At 36.6% G+C, this 12,435-nt stretch overlaps 1 protein-coding gene across 1 annotated transcript in view; it reads left to right on the forward strand.

Annotated features, from left to right (window-relative positions):
* Nucleotides 1-1,171: 1,171 nt before the first annotated feature.
* The window catches only part of exoc4 (exocyst complex component 4), a 137,965-nt gene continuing 126,701 nt past the window's right edge, over nucleotides 1,172-12,435 (forward strand). The window contains exons 1-5 of the mRNA XM_011491137.3: nucleotides 1,172-1,292; nucleotides 1,915-2,104; nucleotides 3,776-3,970; nucleotides 9,066-9,259; nucleotides 10,705-10,814. Of these exons, the coding sequence (XP_011489439.1) occupies nucleotides 1,213-1,292; nucleotides 1,915-2,104; nucleotides 3,776-3,970; nucleotides 9,066-9,259; nucleotides 10,705-10,814 (769 nt within the window). The 5' untranslated portion in view covers nucleotides 1,172-1,212. The remainder of the gene's footprint in view (nucleotides 1,293-1,914; nucleotides 2,105-3,775; nucleotides 3,971-9,065; nucleotides 9,260-10,704; nucleotides 10,815-12,435) is intronic.

Consider the following 12,435-nt stretch of genomic DNA (forward strand, 5'->3'; position numbering starts at 1 on the left):
ACAAACACAAAAACTGGTCAGCTGAGAGCATCCGTTTGGTTTCTACTAAACAATCTTGTTTTAATCTCATTGCTGAACAGAAGCCTTGCACAATAACCACTAATGGAATGTGATTTTAAAGGTAAAGTGATAATAACTTCAGTTTGATTTGTTGCTTTCAAAATAAATAAGAACAATGGTTTCAATATTGGTGGGTAAGGAGATGGAAGGACACAAAAACTACAAACAATGTTATCTCATTGGTCCAGGGTCACATCAGTCAGAGCTTAGGGTACTAAAGATTGACTTTCTTTGCTCCAAAACAAAGGATTGCTTTTATTTTTACTGGTGCAGTTTCTACTGTCAGAAATACAGAACAGAGAACCATTGCATGTTATAAATGAGGTTGTCTGGAACATTTGTTTGGCACGACTATTTGGTTTTGACAGTGAATCATTACGATGCAAACTTGTGTTTTTAAGACTTATACATAAGAGAAAAACTATAGAAACTATATTTCTTCAATACTCTTTTACTACTACTCAATATTACTTCTATTATACTAATATTGATGTAATAAACAATAAGCCTATCAGATCAAGCTCAAGGGTATATTTTAATAAAGCACTACAACCAGGAAACTGTTCTATAAAAGTTGTACGACAAAGAAGACAAACAGAAAACATAAAAGAAGCAGCACGTACAATTTCAGTAAAATAAAATACAACTCAAAATAAAAATATCTTTAAAATGAGCCCTCTTAAATGTATGATTATTGCTTAATTATAACAGGGAGAAAAGTAGGTATGAAATATGTTTTAAAACTGTTAAAAATTGGGCTGATAACAATTCTTTTGCGATTATTTTTGTCATGTAAAATAACAATGATGAAATATATTAAAGTACATCTATATTTGTATTTGTTATGAAAATGTGAATATAATTACAGAGCTTATCTTACAACTCTTAGCCCAGACGAGCTTCTAAAACATTTTACATATAAAATAATACATAACAAATTAAATTAAATTGAATTAAACATTGAAGCCCTGTGTTATTTAGCCTTAATTCTGCAGCAAAAAAGTAAAAATTATAATTCTGGCATTTATTAAATGAAAAAAATGAAGGGAACCGGGTTTGCCCGTTCAGAAGTCATTCCGAACAACATTTCCCAGAAGCCTCGTGTGAAACCTCGCGCTCCCGACTTCCTGTTTGAGTGCGGCAGCTGGAAAGATGGCAGCTGAAACTGGGAAATACAAGAGTACTGTCAGCAAAAACAAAGACCCTTCAGGCCTTCTTATCTCTGTCATCAGGTATGTTTTCCTCACACCTTGCAAATGGGACTAAAAACATTTACAGCTGTACGATTCCCTTTTAAAGCGCGCCTGCATTTGCACAATGGCAGAAATTGACAGCTAGCATTGATGCTAAACCTTCATGGGCGGGGATAACTACATCCTCCCTGTTTGCTAACTTATCTTTAGAAATGTCCGCTGGTTTTATTTCTAAATTAAGGATATATGACCTTTAATACAGATCATTTTATATCAAGTAAGTTCCCTATGTTTTTTCTTAAGCATAAGGAAAAAATAGAGATTTTCCGGTTAGGTCCAGTTTAGTTAGCATCATGCAAAGCTAGTCGAATCGAAAGTTGTTTTGTTTTATTGAAAAACGATCTGCTTTTTAAAATAACCCTTAACAAGAATCTACCATGGAGGAGCTATAAAGTTGTATAGAAACACAACAACATTAGTGTACGTAGACTTGGTTTTGCAAGACGCAAAACTGAGTAATTGAATCTTTTGAAAAGCTGTTTTACCTTAGAATTATGTTTAAATGATATTCACTTGTCTTCTTTATCTTAGCTGATTTACCTGTGGATTTATATGTTTTATTCTTGTTGAATCTTGCCTCTTGTCTTCCCCTTTGCTGCAGGACTCTGTCCAGTAGCGATGACGTTCAGGACAGAGAAACAGAGAAAGGTCGCCTGGAAGAGGCCTTTGAGACGTGTGACAGAGATTTGGATAAACTGATTGTCCAGCATTATGCTGAGCTCACGACTGCGATCCGAACCTACCAGAGCATCACAGAGCGCATCACCAGCTCCCGCAACAAAATTAAACAGGTAGGAGGCAGAGGGATGTGCCTACATCTATTAGGAGTGAGATCCTAGATCAGCAACCTTTAACACTAAAGGAAACGTTTGTCCAGTTCCACTTTACTATTTAGAAAATACACTTTATTTATGACTTCTTATGCCGTTTATTGATTTAAATGTAGCGTATACACATTCACTATACAGGAATTGAACTGTACTTTTGATAGCAGCATATACAAGTTCCTTTTTAAAATATATTCAGTGTCAAATAAGATCCTCCTGCTGCAGTAGATTTACTTGCAATCATCTTTAAGAACTTTGCCTCTGAACAGCAAGTGGACATAAGATAAAAATGTAGGTTTAAAGTTATTCTAATAATAAACCTCTCTAAAAACTGATCAAACCTGTTACCATCATTTTGCTTAGTTATCTGATGTGTGCATTTTGAAGAAATAGTTAATAAAAAAAGAAAGAAAAGAAAAAGACAATCATTTTTTTCCTCATGAAAGATCCCCTCAGTTTACAAATGTTTAAAATAAATTATAAAACTTAACTTACAAACCTATTATTTTTACAAACTGTGAGCACGATGGAGGGATTAAAGAGCCACATGTGGCTCCGGAGCCTCAGGTTGCAGACCGCTGTCCTGTTTAGGATGAAATGAAAAAGGGGATCAAACATTCAGTATTGCCCTGCTTGAAGATATCTCTTCACAGAATGAAGTTTGAATCCTGACTAGATTGGTTTGTGTTCTTTATTTGTTTTTGTGTTAGCTCCAAGCACTGCCATAGTACAAAGAGAGGCATTTCTGTGAAACACATGCATGTGAAAATATTTCAATGAGTTTCCCTTCTATGCTATGTTTTTTTTTTTTGCAGCTGTTGATTAAACCGTGTTTAGTTCCAAAGCCTGTTTAGGTCAGCATTGATTTAGCTTTGCACTTGAAGGTTGCTGTTAAAATTTTTTTCAAGCAACTTGAAACTGTTAGCAAAGACATATGTATTAAACATTGGCTGGCACACTAGTCTGATTTTTAGTCTCATATTCTTTAAATTTAGGATTTTAAGTTCACTAAAAATAGATTTTAGATCACAAATTTAAATACTAAGCACAGTATTAAGCTGGGAAATGTGTACAGAAATAGCCAAAAATGAGATTCCCTGATTTTTAAGACGTACTTTGACAAATGAGTCATTTGGATCCCAAAGTATATGTTTCTTGGTGGGAATCGCTTTGTTCATTCAGCCTGTGTAGAACGCGCCGAGGCTCTACACAGGACTGTTACCCCGCCCTGACATCAGAGTGGTTGAGTTGGGACTGCAAAATGTGACAGAGAAGCAGAGAACGTTAGGATGCCAATCCCCTGTTCTATCAGTCCTAAACAGAGGAAATTCAGCCGATCAAACACGTTTCAAACACGACTAGTAGACCTGACTGATCTGTTGCAAAAGTTGAAAGTTGACAGGAAATATGGGTCCACAGCACAATCCAGATAACAAATAATCTCCCAGCTTTAGTTTCAGGGAATTTTTTTTTTTACATTTTTCATGTATGTCTCTATCATTTCAAATGGCCACCAAAAGGACTTTGTAATCTATCTTTGGTAGAATCTCTAGATCAACAGAGTTCTACTCTGTACAAAACAGAATGTTCCACAGAACAATGCTTTCAATGACTTTGTGTCATTGTGTTGTGCAGGTCAAGGAGAATCTCCTGTCCTGTAAGATGTTGCTCCACTGCAAAAGAGATGAGCTGAGGAAGCTGTGGATTGAAGGCATCGAACACAAGCACGTCCTCCAGCTCCTGGATGAAATCGAAAGCATCAAGCAGGTTCCTCAGCGTTTGGTAACCTATATGGCCAGCAAGCACTACCTTCATGCCACAGACATGCTGGTAAGAACAATCATGGAGGTGGAAACCATTTTACATATTATATACCAGGTTTTTGCCCCAAAAAAGTCTGTGTTGAGGGTTTAAATGTTTTACTAATTAAATACAAAGGGAGAACAAAGATATTTTTTCTATTCAAAAAAAAACAAAAACTAGTTAAAGTTATAATAGGACAAAAGGCTTTAATGGAGAAAAAGCAGTGACTGTAGTGCATCTCTTATATTTGAGTTCATTGCAGGTGTGTGTGAGTACCTGTGCTTCTATAGTGTGTTTTTCAATGTGTTCTGCAGGTGGTCGGAGAAGTGGCACCATGAACTAAATCAAGTTTTAGGGAACTGTTTGTTCATTTTTCTTCTTTTCCATCCAATTTCAGTCATATACATCTTTTTTTTCCTTTTGGTAATAGTCCACTCGCTAAAATAGGATTATGTGAGGAAAAAGCTGGGACCAAGAAAAAGTCATTAAAATTCCTTTTGTGAAGGTTAAAAGAACACAGACTTCATTCAGCCAGAGTTCAATCAAAAATGTGGGCTTATGACAAATTTGAATTCTGCTTGACGTTTTGCCTTCTTCGCTCTCTTTCTTTATTTGCAGGTGACAGAGAAATTATAAAATAAAAGTTTGTTTCAAAGAATCAGAAGCCAGAATATAACATTTCTGTAATTTGTCAATTCAATGTAATGGCTCATACATAAACAAGCTTTTAGATGCCAAAGTATTTTATAATAAAAAAAAAATCAATGGAAGTCTTTCATTGATTAAATTCAGTTATTGATTTTAAAGTAATCTGTCGTCTTTTTTCATGAAAAAAAATATTTTTTTGTATTATAATTTTAAACTTTTTTTTGCAATAAAACTTTCACCTTAGTTCAGTTATTATAGTTATTATTATAGTTATTTTATATATAAAAAATTAAAATACAAATGTTACATAAAATCAGAATTTTAATCCAATTTAATCAAAAACTGATTATAGATTTGAGAATGGAAATTGAATAAATTCAGTACAAACTATGCACAAAAAATGTGCATTTTATGTTTTTGAATATTTTTATTAGAGTTCAAACAACAATTTTTCTGAGATTGATTTAGATGTTGCTGCATATTATTCTGCTAATTTAGAATTTATAAAGAACTGTTGCAGTAAAATTTGTTTAAAAAGTCTTTTCTTTATCTTTTAGACCTTCTAGAGTAAAAGTCTAAAATTAAATGACTTTGTTTGGACTAAATGTTTTTTTTTTTTTTACATATTTTGTTGTAATTTATACAGTCTTTGTTTTTTGTGGTTGTGCTGGGTTTTAACCCTTGTGTTATCTTAGATGACCCCACCCTTACATTGACGTGTTCTTCCTACCATGACAAAGGCGGATAAAGGTGGAAAGATTTCATGTAATCCATGGACACCAGTGAAGATCACAAATCATTGAAGAAAAAAGGTTCAGCGCACTGTCTAGTGGGTCTAGATGACCCAACTCCCAACGTTAAAGTGCCTAGGATAGCACAAGGGTTACGCTACATTACTGAAAGGATTTGTTCCATTTTTTGACTTCACACTGATCTTTTTGGAGCTGTTCCATGCTATAAATATGAACCAAACATGTTTTTTTCTGTCTGGAGTGCAACCATTGTTAGGCTTCCCTTTTGTGTTTCCCTTTGTTATTTAGCTCAGACCATCTGTTGCATTTTCATGTCCTTATAGTCCCTCGTGACCCTCATATCTCCCTTACTCTCTAAACATAGATATTCTGGGATGCCAAATATCCATGCATGTTACTCGTCTTGTGCAATTGAAGGTGTTTGCATACAGTGAACTCACACTCACTGTTGATTGTGCTGCAATTTACCTTTTTGTTTTGGGTCAGTCATCTGCAACCTCCAATTTTTCCCTCAGTTTCTTGTCAGTTGAATGAATTCCTCTCATCTGTAGTGACAAACAGGAAAGAGAAAAACCCAGACAAGATATCTAGGGAGAAATTGACCAGATTTTTAAGTAATTTCCCAGAAGTTGTCACACACCTGATTGTGTGAAATTTGTTCTCCCCAATTCATCTATCCTCTGAGGGAGAGGTGAGCTGCAATCAGAGCTGTGTTTGGGAGCATTTAGTGGTTTTCAACTACCGGTACCTTGGTTGTGTCTGTGATGCAGGGAGGCATCAGGTCCTGCTGTTCCGTCTTTAGCGTAGAAGATTGTCAAATCCTTTTGTCTTAATGAAAAACTACCAATTTAATCACAAAGTGTTATCATTTAATGACAAATCTCTGATTTTTAGATTTTTATAATGTCAAAAGAAGTGGCGGGCACAGATGCTTTTGTTGGAAAAATGAGAACCCACAGACCCAATTAACTAAAATGTTGAGAGCGGATGTTATGTGTCTTTTAAAGGTGATGGGTTGAACTGATTATTGCAAACATTTGAGTCAAATGTTTAAAATAAGGAATTGTAAATCCCCTATGGTTTTCTCCTTTATGTTTAAAGTAATGCAGAAATTTTTGAAATGCTTTCAAAGTGACTGATGTTATAGGGAAATATGTTTTAATAACAGTCTGGAGCTATTTTGTTGGCTGTGGACACACAATAACAACACAATAAGTGTTTCTTTTTTTCTTTTGCTGTTTTGATTAAGTGCACATAGAGACAAAGTGAAAGAAAAAAAGCTGACCCCATTTAGATTACTTGTCAAATCCAAAGGACCAAGAGTGTAGTGACGAATGATTAGATAACATTTGATGTTTTTTCCTGCTATTATTTTTATTTCTGCAGAAAAAATTTGTTCTTTTTTAGCAGTTTTATCCTCACTTCATCTGCCTTTTTCTTGAGAACTTTCTGAATTGTGGAAATTGTGTTTAAAAACCCTTTATGTTTTTCTTCTAATCTTGTCCCGCTTTGTGAACGTGACATTTTATTTTTGTATTTTTTTAACGTTCTCCCTGTTTTTCTACCACATTAATGATTCTGATCTAGAATGATTCTAACCAGCCTTTCTTTCTCAGTTGAACCAACTCGGTGCTAATGAGATATGTCCCTCCACTCACGTGCTCACAGGAGATGTCATCACACAGAAATGTAACCAAACTCCGATCCATCACAAGGGAGTGTTTGTTACACGGAGAAGAATATGGAAGTGTCCCATCTCTTATCATATCCAATATTTTTTCTTGATTTTCCATTGAGGAAATCCACTTTTCCTTTTACTTTAGGACTGAGTTACAGATGTCCTTACAGGTACATACAGGCTACCTTTTGGCGTAAAGTAGACAAACGTCCATAGGACATGCAAATTGCAAGGTCATAGACCGCTCAGTCAGCCCATAGAGCAAAAATATTAATGCACGTTTTCATATACGAATAAGCTGTGAAAGACGGGTTGTAGTGAACACTTAAACTACACATAAGGGTGAAATAGATGAAACACATTTGTATGCTATGAATTTTTCACTCTTTACTTTATTATTTGCTGCTTATTACCTGGATCAGGTGTGTTTAGCCGATGAGGAGCTTCAATGACAGTTTAGTTGAAAAATATGTTGGAGACGGGCCCTCAAGGCCTGGAGTTTGACACCTATGGTCACAGTAGTGTGGTGTAAACACACCCTATGACGGCGTCACTTGTATGTCGTAAGTACATGCATCTTGCATTACCCTTACAAATGCTTTGCGATGCACTTTTTGCATACACAGCAATTGTAAATTCCATTTTCAGCTATTCTCAAAGGAACTGCAAGACTCACCTGTGCTCCCTTTAAGATGTGCCTTAAAGCGGCAGCTTTTCTCTATGACCCTCAACAGGCCCAACAACTTAATAATTCACAACACCTAAACGAATCAGTCCTATGTTGACCTGTGACATGTGACTGAGGCTTTAGAACAGGCCAGATTTGGAATTATATAATAACATAAAATGTAAATGAACTAGTTTATGACCACTGAACATTCAGTCATTGGTATTCTCACACACCTGACTCATACCTGCTGTAAACTCATAGTCTTCTGCATAATAGCTGTGGCCTCCTAACCCAACCTAACCCCAACCCAACCCAACATTAAGTGCAGGCAGAGCAGAACTGCTGCTGCCCCTGTAGAGCAGCTCGAAAGGTGAATAAGTTGTGAAACATGATCACCATGACACCTGCTCCATTCATAAAAACATCAATACACACAAAGCCCTCATAAACGGTGTTGAATTGATATATTAATGTATTTTTTTGTATCACGTCCACTGATACCATACAGAGGATCTCCCTTTTGTTGGTGTGAAGAGAGGAAAAAAATCATATTGCTTATACATTTGTCATTACTCCTAATGATTTTCTAACCTGCAAGGCTAGTTTGACTGCTGCAGATTGATGGGTTGACTTAATTTCCCAGTGAGACTTTCAACTTGATAATTGACCTATGCTGAAATTGCCTCCTAGCCCTTTCAGGTAGAACTATTATATTTCTAGCTTGTAATGTTTTTATGGCCAATGGTTGCAATATATTTAGATTTACAGCACTATAAGGTGCAGTTGGTCTGGTTCAGGTAACTCTGGCACATTTTCCTGCTCTGTTGACTTGTATTTTTGATGAAAATTACAGTCTTAAAAAAAAGCAGAACAGACATAATCTATCTTTCATTGAATATTATGCTATGTTGCAAATGTATTGTTTTTTTTTTTTTCTGAGATGGGCCTATTAAACCAGTAGATTTCTTTTTAGGAACACTTGAAAAGCTAAGAGAAAAAATAAAGCCAAATAGATTGAAGTGGATTTTTTGATGAGTGGAAAGAAGCCATAAATAATTTTTATTCTAGTTGATTGCATAGAGTTCTAGACTTGTAAGACAAAAGAAATCTTTAGAGGATACATAACATTTACCTGACTTTGTATGGTCAAACTGCATTTATGCAGTTTACAAATGCTGAAACTAAAAATAAGTAATTGATTTTTTGGCCTTTGTTGGGCAAATATCTTCTCAGAGACATAGTAAAAACCTTCATTTGAATCCTGAGTGGGGCTGGACTTAATTTGGGCCTGCTCGGAAGTCTCTAATATTGAAATGAATAACAATCCTGTCAATCAAAGGGTCACGGTTTGCAATGGGATGTTGTCCAATGCAGGTGACGGCTGTGGCGTCTTTAGAGGGCCCCTTACTGCAGGTCGAAGGGCTCGGAGACCTGCGCCTGGAACTCCACAACAAGAAGCTCAACATGCACCTGGTGCTCATTGATGAGCTGCACCGACATCTTTACATCAAGTCCACAAGTCGCCTCGGACACAAGAACAAAGACAAAAATGCCCCACGCCTTTCTGGGTGAGGAACGGCTTCTAATGTTGTATTATTACTGCTTTGGTAAAACAAGTGATCCACAAATGTAGAAAATGAGAAAAACATTTTTAGAAACACGTTTTTTGTGTTATGCACAGTTGACTTATGTCTTTAAGCTTTTGTACTGATGGGTTTTTAATGTTGTTGAAGCCTCAGGATGGCAACCAGTTTCTGCTCAAGTTAGTCTGTAATTACTTGAGTGTCTCATCCAGAACAAAGGCAAGTTTTCGGACTCTCTTCTGGAAAGAATGTGACTCCAAAAGTTTTCCAAATGAAGGTCAGGTACTTGAGAACAATGCCTTTCCTTGAGAACAGAGATCAAGCATGTTCTTTCAACCTTTCAAAGTTTAGATCCGATCAGCGAGTCTTCATTATAAGTCACTTTGTTGCTGGGTCAATTAGGTAAGAGTTGCCAATTATATGCTGAATGGAGATCAAGACCATTACGGTCGAAAACAATTACAGCTGGTGCGACTTGCTGTTTGTATTTATGCAGTGTGGTGTTAAACTCCAAAGGAATCCGATGAAAAGCTTTTCCACTTGCATACTGTTGGATACAAACAGAAGTAGTTCATTCCAAACTAATTAGGTGGCATGCAATTAATGGCAGTGGTAGGAATACTAGTCATGCTGTAAAAAGATCACAGAGATGTCAAGATAATTTGCCTTAAAAAAAAAAAAATGCGTCAGTGTCCATCATTAGTTCCCTACAGAACGACAACTGTTATTTCAGCATGACATCATTGATGCTTTTAATGTGGAAGTAGATTTTGCAGCCTCTACGAGATTGACTGTGACCTGCAGGCGACTTTCTTTGTTTCTTGATGTGGCTGTATAACCTATTAGGGATAATGCGACCCAGTTGCTGTGAACACACTATTGCTTCTGTTGTGCTTCCTTGGAAGGCATTCAGCTAAAGTGTTGTTTGCAATTTTACGGTTGTGTGTGTGCGTTTATGTGAAGGGGTGCAATAATTATGGTGGCAGGGGGTTGGTCAGGCACAATGATTTATTACTAAGGGTCAGCTAGTGACAGGTCCTGGCCTTCCTGTATTGGGTTGCCTTTAACAACACGCCAGCCTCCATACAACCCACTCACTTAGCAGGCACGCTGTGTTTATACCGCCCAACTTAAAGGAACTGGATTGCTTTTACCCTAGGCTTGATAAATAGCTCATTGGAAAGCAGCGCTGTGCTCACAAACCAGGGATGTAAGGTGTTTTTAACTGTAAATTTTATTTATTTTGCAAATGCAGTTGCACCCTTGTGTTTCTGTTACTGCATACTAATATATTTTATTTTATACTTAAGGATTGCAGCTTACTCAATTCTGCCTTAGGTTTTTCCAGCTCCGGGAGCATAGATACATGGGATGAAATAAACAACATTTAATTGCAAAAGCACATAAAGTTGATTTCTTTCTTTTTGTAGATCCATTACCAAAGACACATCTCCGATACCTGTGTTGGAAGTCAGCAGTCTGTCAACTCCACGCAAGCTTCTGGATTCATCTCAGTACAGCACACCTGGATCAAGCAGCGGTATGGTTTTTGGAGGAAATTAGACCCATGGGAGGAGGAGGATATGCTGATGGGGGAAGAAAAAGGAGAACACTTTAATATAATTGGTGACATAAAGCTAGACATTTCAAGTAAAAACTGTCAACATTTTAGTTTTGCAAGTAAAATGTTTTTTTAAACTTAATCACAACTGTTTTCCATTATGACAACATAAGAGATGAGAAAAGCAACACTTTTTTTTTTTAATTTTATTTTTCTCATCTTCAATGTGGAGTCATTAGCATTGCTGCAACTTACACCCATTTGCATGTCATTATGGTAAAAAACAGAAACACCAGTCCTTTTACTGTACTATTTTACATAGAGAAGTGCCGATTCAGCTTTTTTTAAAACCTTTTTTGACATGGACAAACCTACATAGTTAGTCAAGTCTTGTTGCAACTACACAACAACTTTGCTCAGGGACAGAAATATGTGTTTTTTTTATCTTGCAATCTAAATGGCACCATCTTCACCTGTGATCCTAACACATATTTCCCTGGCAGATATAATGACTATCACATCCCTCCTTACATGTGCTATTAGCCACCCAACCCCTCTTTTTTCACAGCAGGGGAATTGCATTTATTATGTTCTAACTGGTAACTAGCCCTTTTACCCCAAGCGGATAATGCAGGATCTAACTGTGTGCAAAAATGTATGAATTCTCTCTCAGTTGTAGGGGCGTAGAGTCAGCATTACATTTCTACCAAGCAGTGCACAGAGGCGCGCAAACAAGAAGATAATGAAAAAAGTTAATCCTGCAATAACTTGGCGTTCCCTGGGTGTTTCAGAGTTTTTATATTAAGCCAAGCACTTTTTTTTTACCACCCACTCGCTTTTGAGGTTAGCAGCTCACCACTTTTATCTGTGTTGAAATCAGGCAACCATATTGTCCATACCTTTTACTGTGCAGTTAGCTAAATCCTTACAACTGTTCGCTTCTCCCTTGTCATTAACTCATTTCCACTCATCAGCATGCAAATGTGTTCTGTGACCTCACCACACACAATAGTGCACAAATGTTGGAATAACCTGTAATGTGTTTTAAGCAACTGATCATTTCTCATGGAATTAAAAAAAACAAACAAACTAGTTTTCTCCAGAATATGCAAAAAGAGTTCTAATAATTAGGTGCCACCAGGCTGTAAGTGCCTGTTTACCGCTATGTTAACAGCCTTGGTCATGAAATGGCAACCAGCCTCCATCAGAGGCTTGGCTTGCCATTTTGTATAATAGCATTAGAGCACCTCATTTGTAGATTGTAATTGTCATAATTATTACAAAAACTGCAGTCGGAATGGGTGAAAAGAGGAAATACACCCAAAGTCCATTAACTTTCCATAAACATTAAGTCTCTTAATATGCTTTGATGGGGAATTTGAAGGCTCAATCTAATGGAAATTAGAGCATCACTCGATACTGCCATTCTCAATTTAGCTGTGCCTAAGTCAGCTGCAGAGGCTGTGGAGGTGTGGTTGTTGGGGAGATGTAGATGTTGGTTGTTGCTACGCAAACTCAGGAGTTCAAACTCAAACTGGTGTGTTTAGTTATTAAAAAAAGAAAAGATGAATATGGAAATGATTGGAGTTTTGCTAAGACA

The sequence above is a fragment of the Oryzias latipes genome, chromosome 23 (assembly GCF_002234675.1).
Source record: "Oryzias latipes chromosome 23, ASM223467v1".
Lineage (NCBI taxonomy): Eukaryota > Metazoa > Chordata > Actinopteri > Beloniformes > Adrianichthyidae > Oryzias > Oryzias latipes.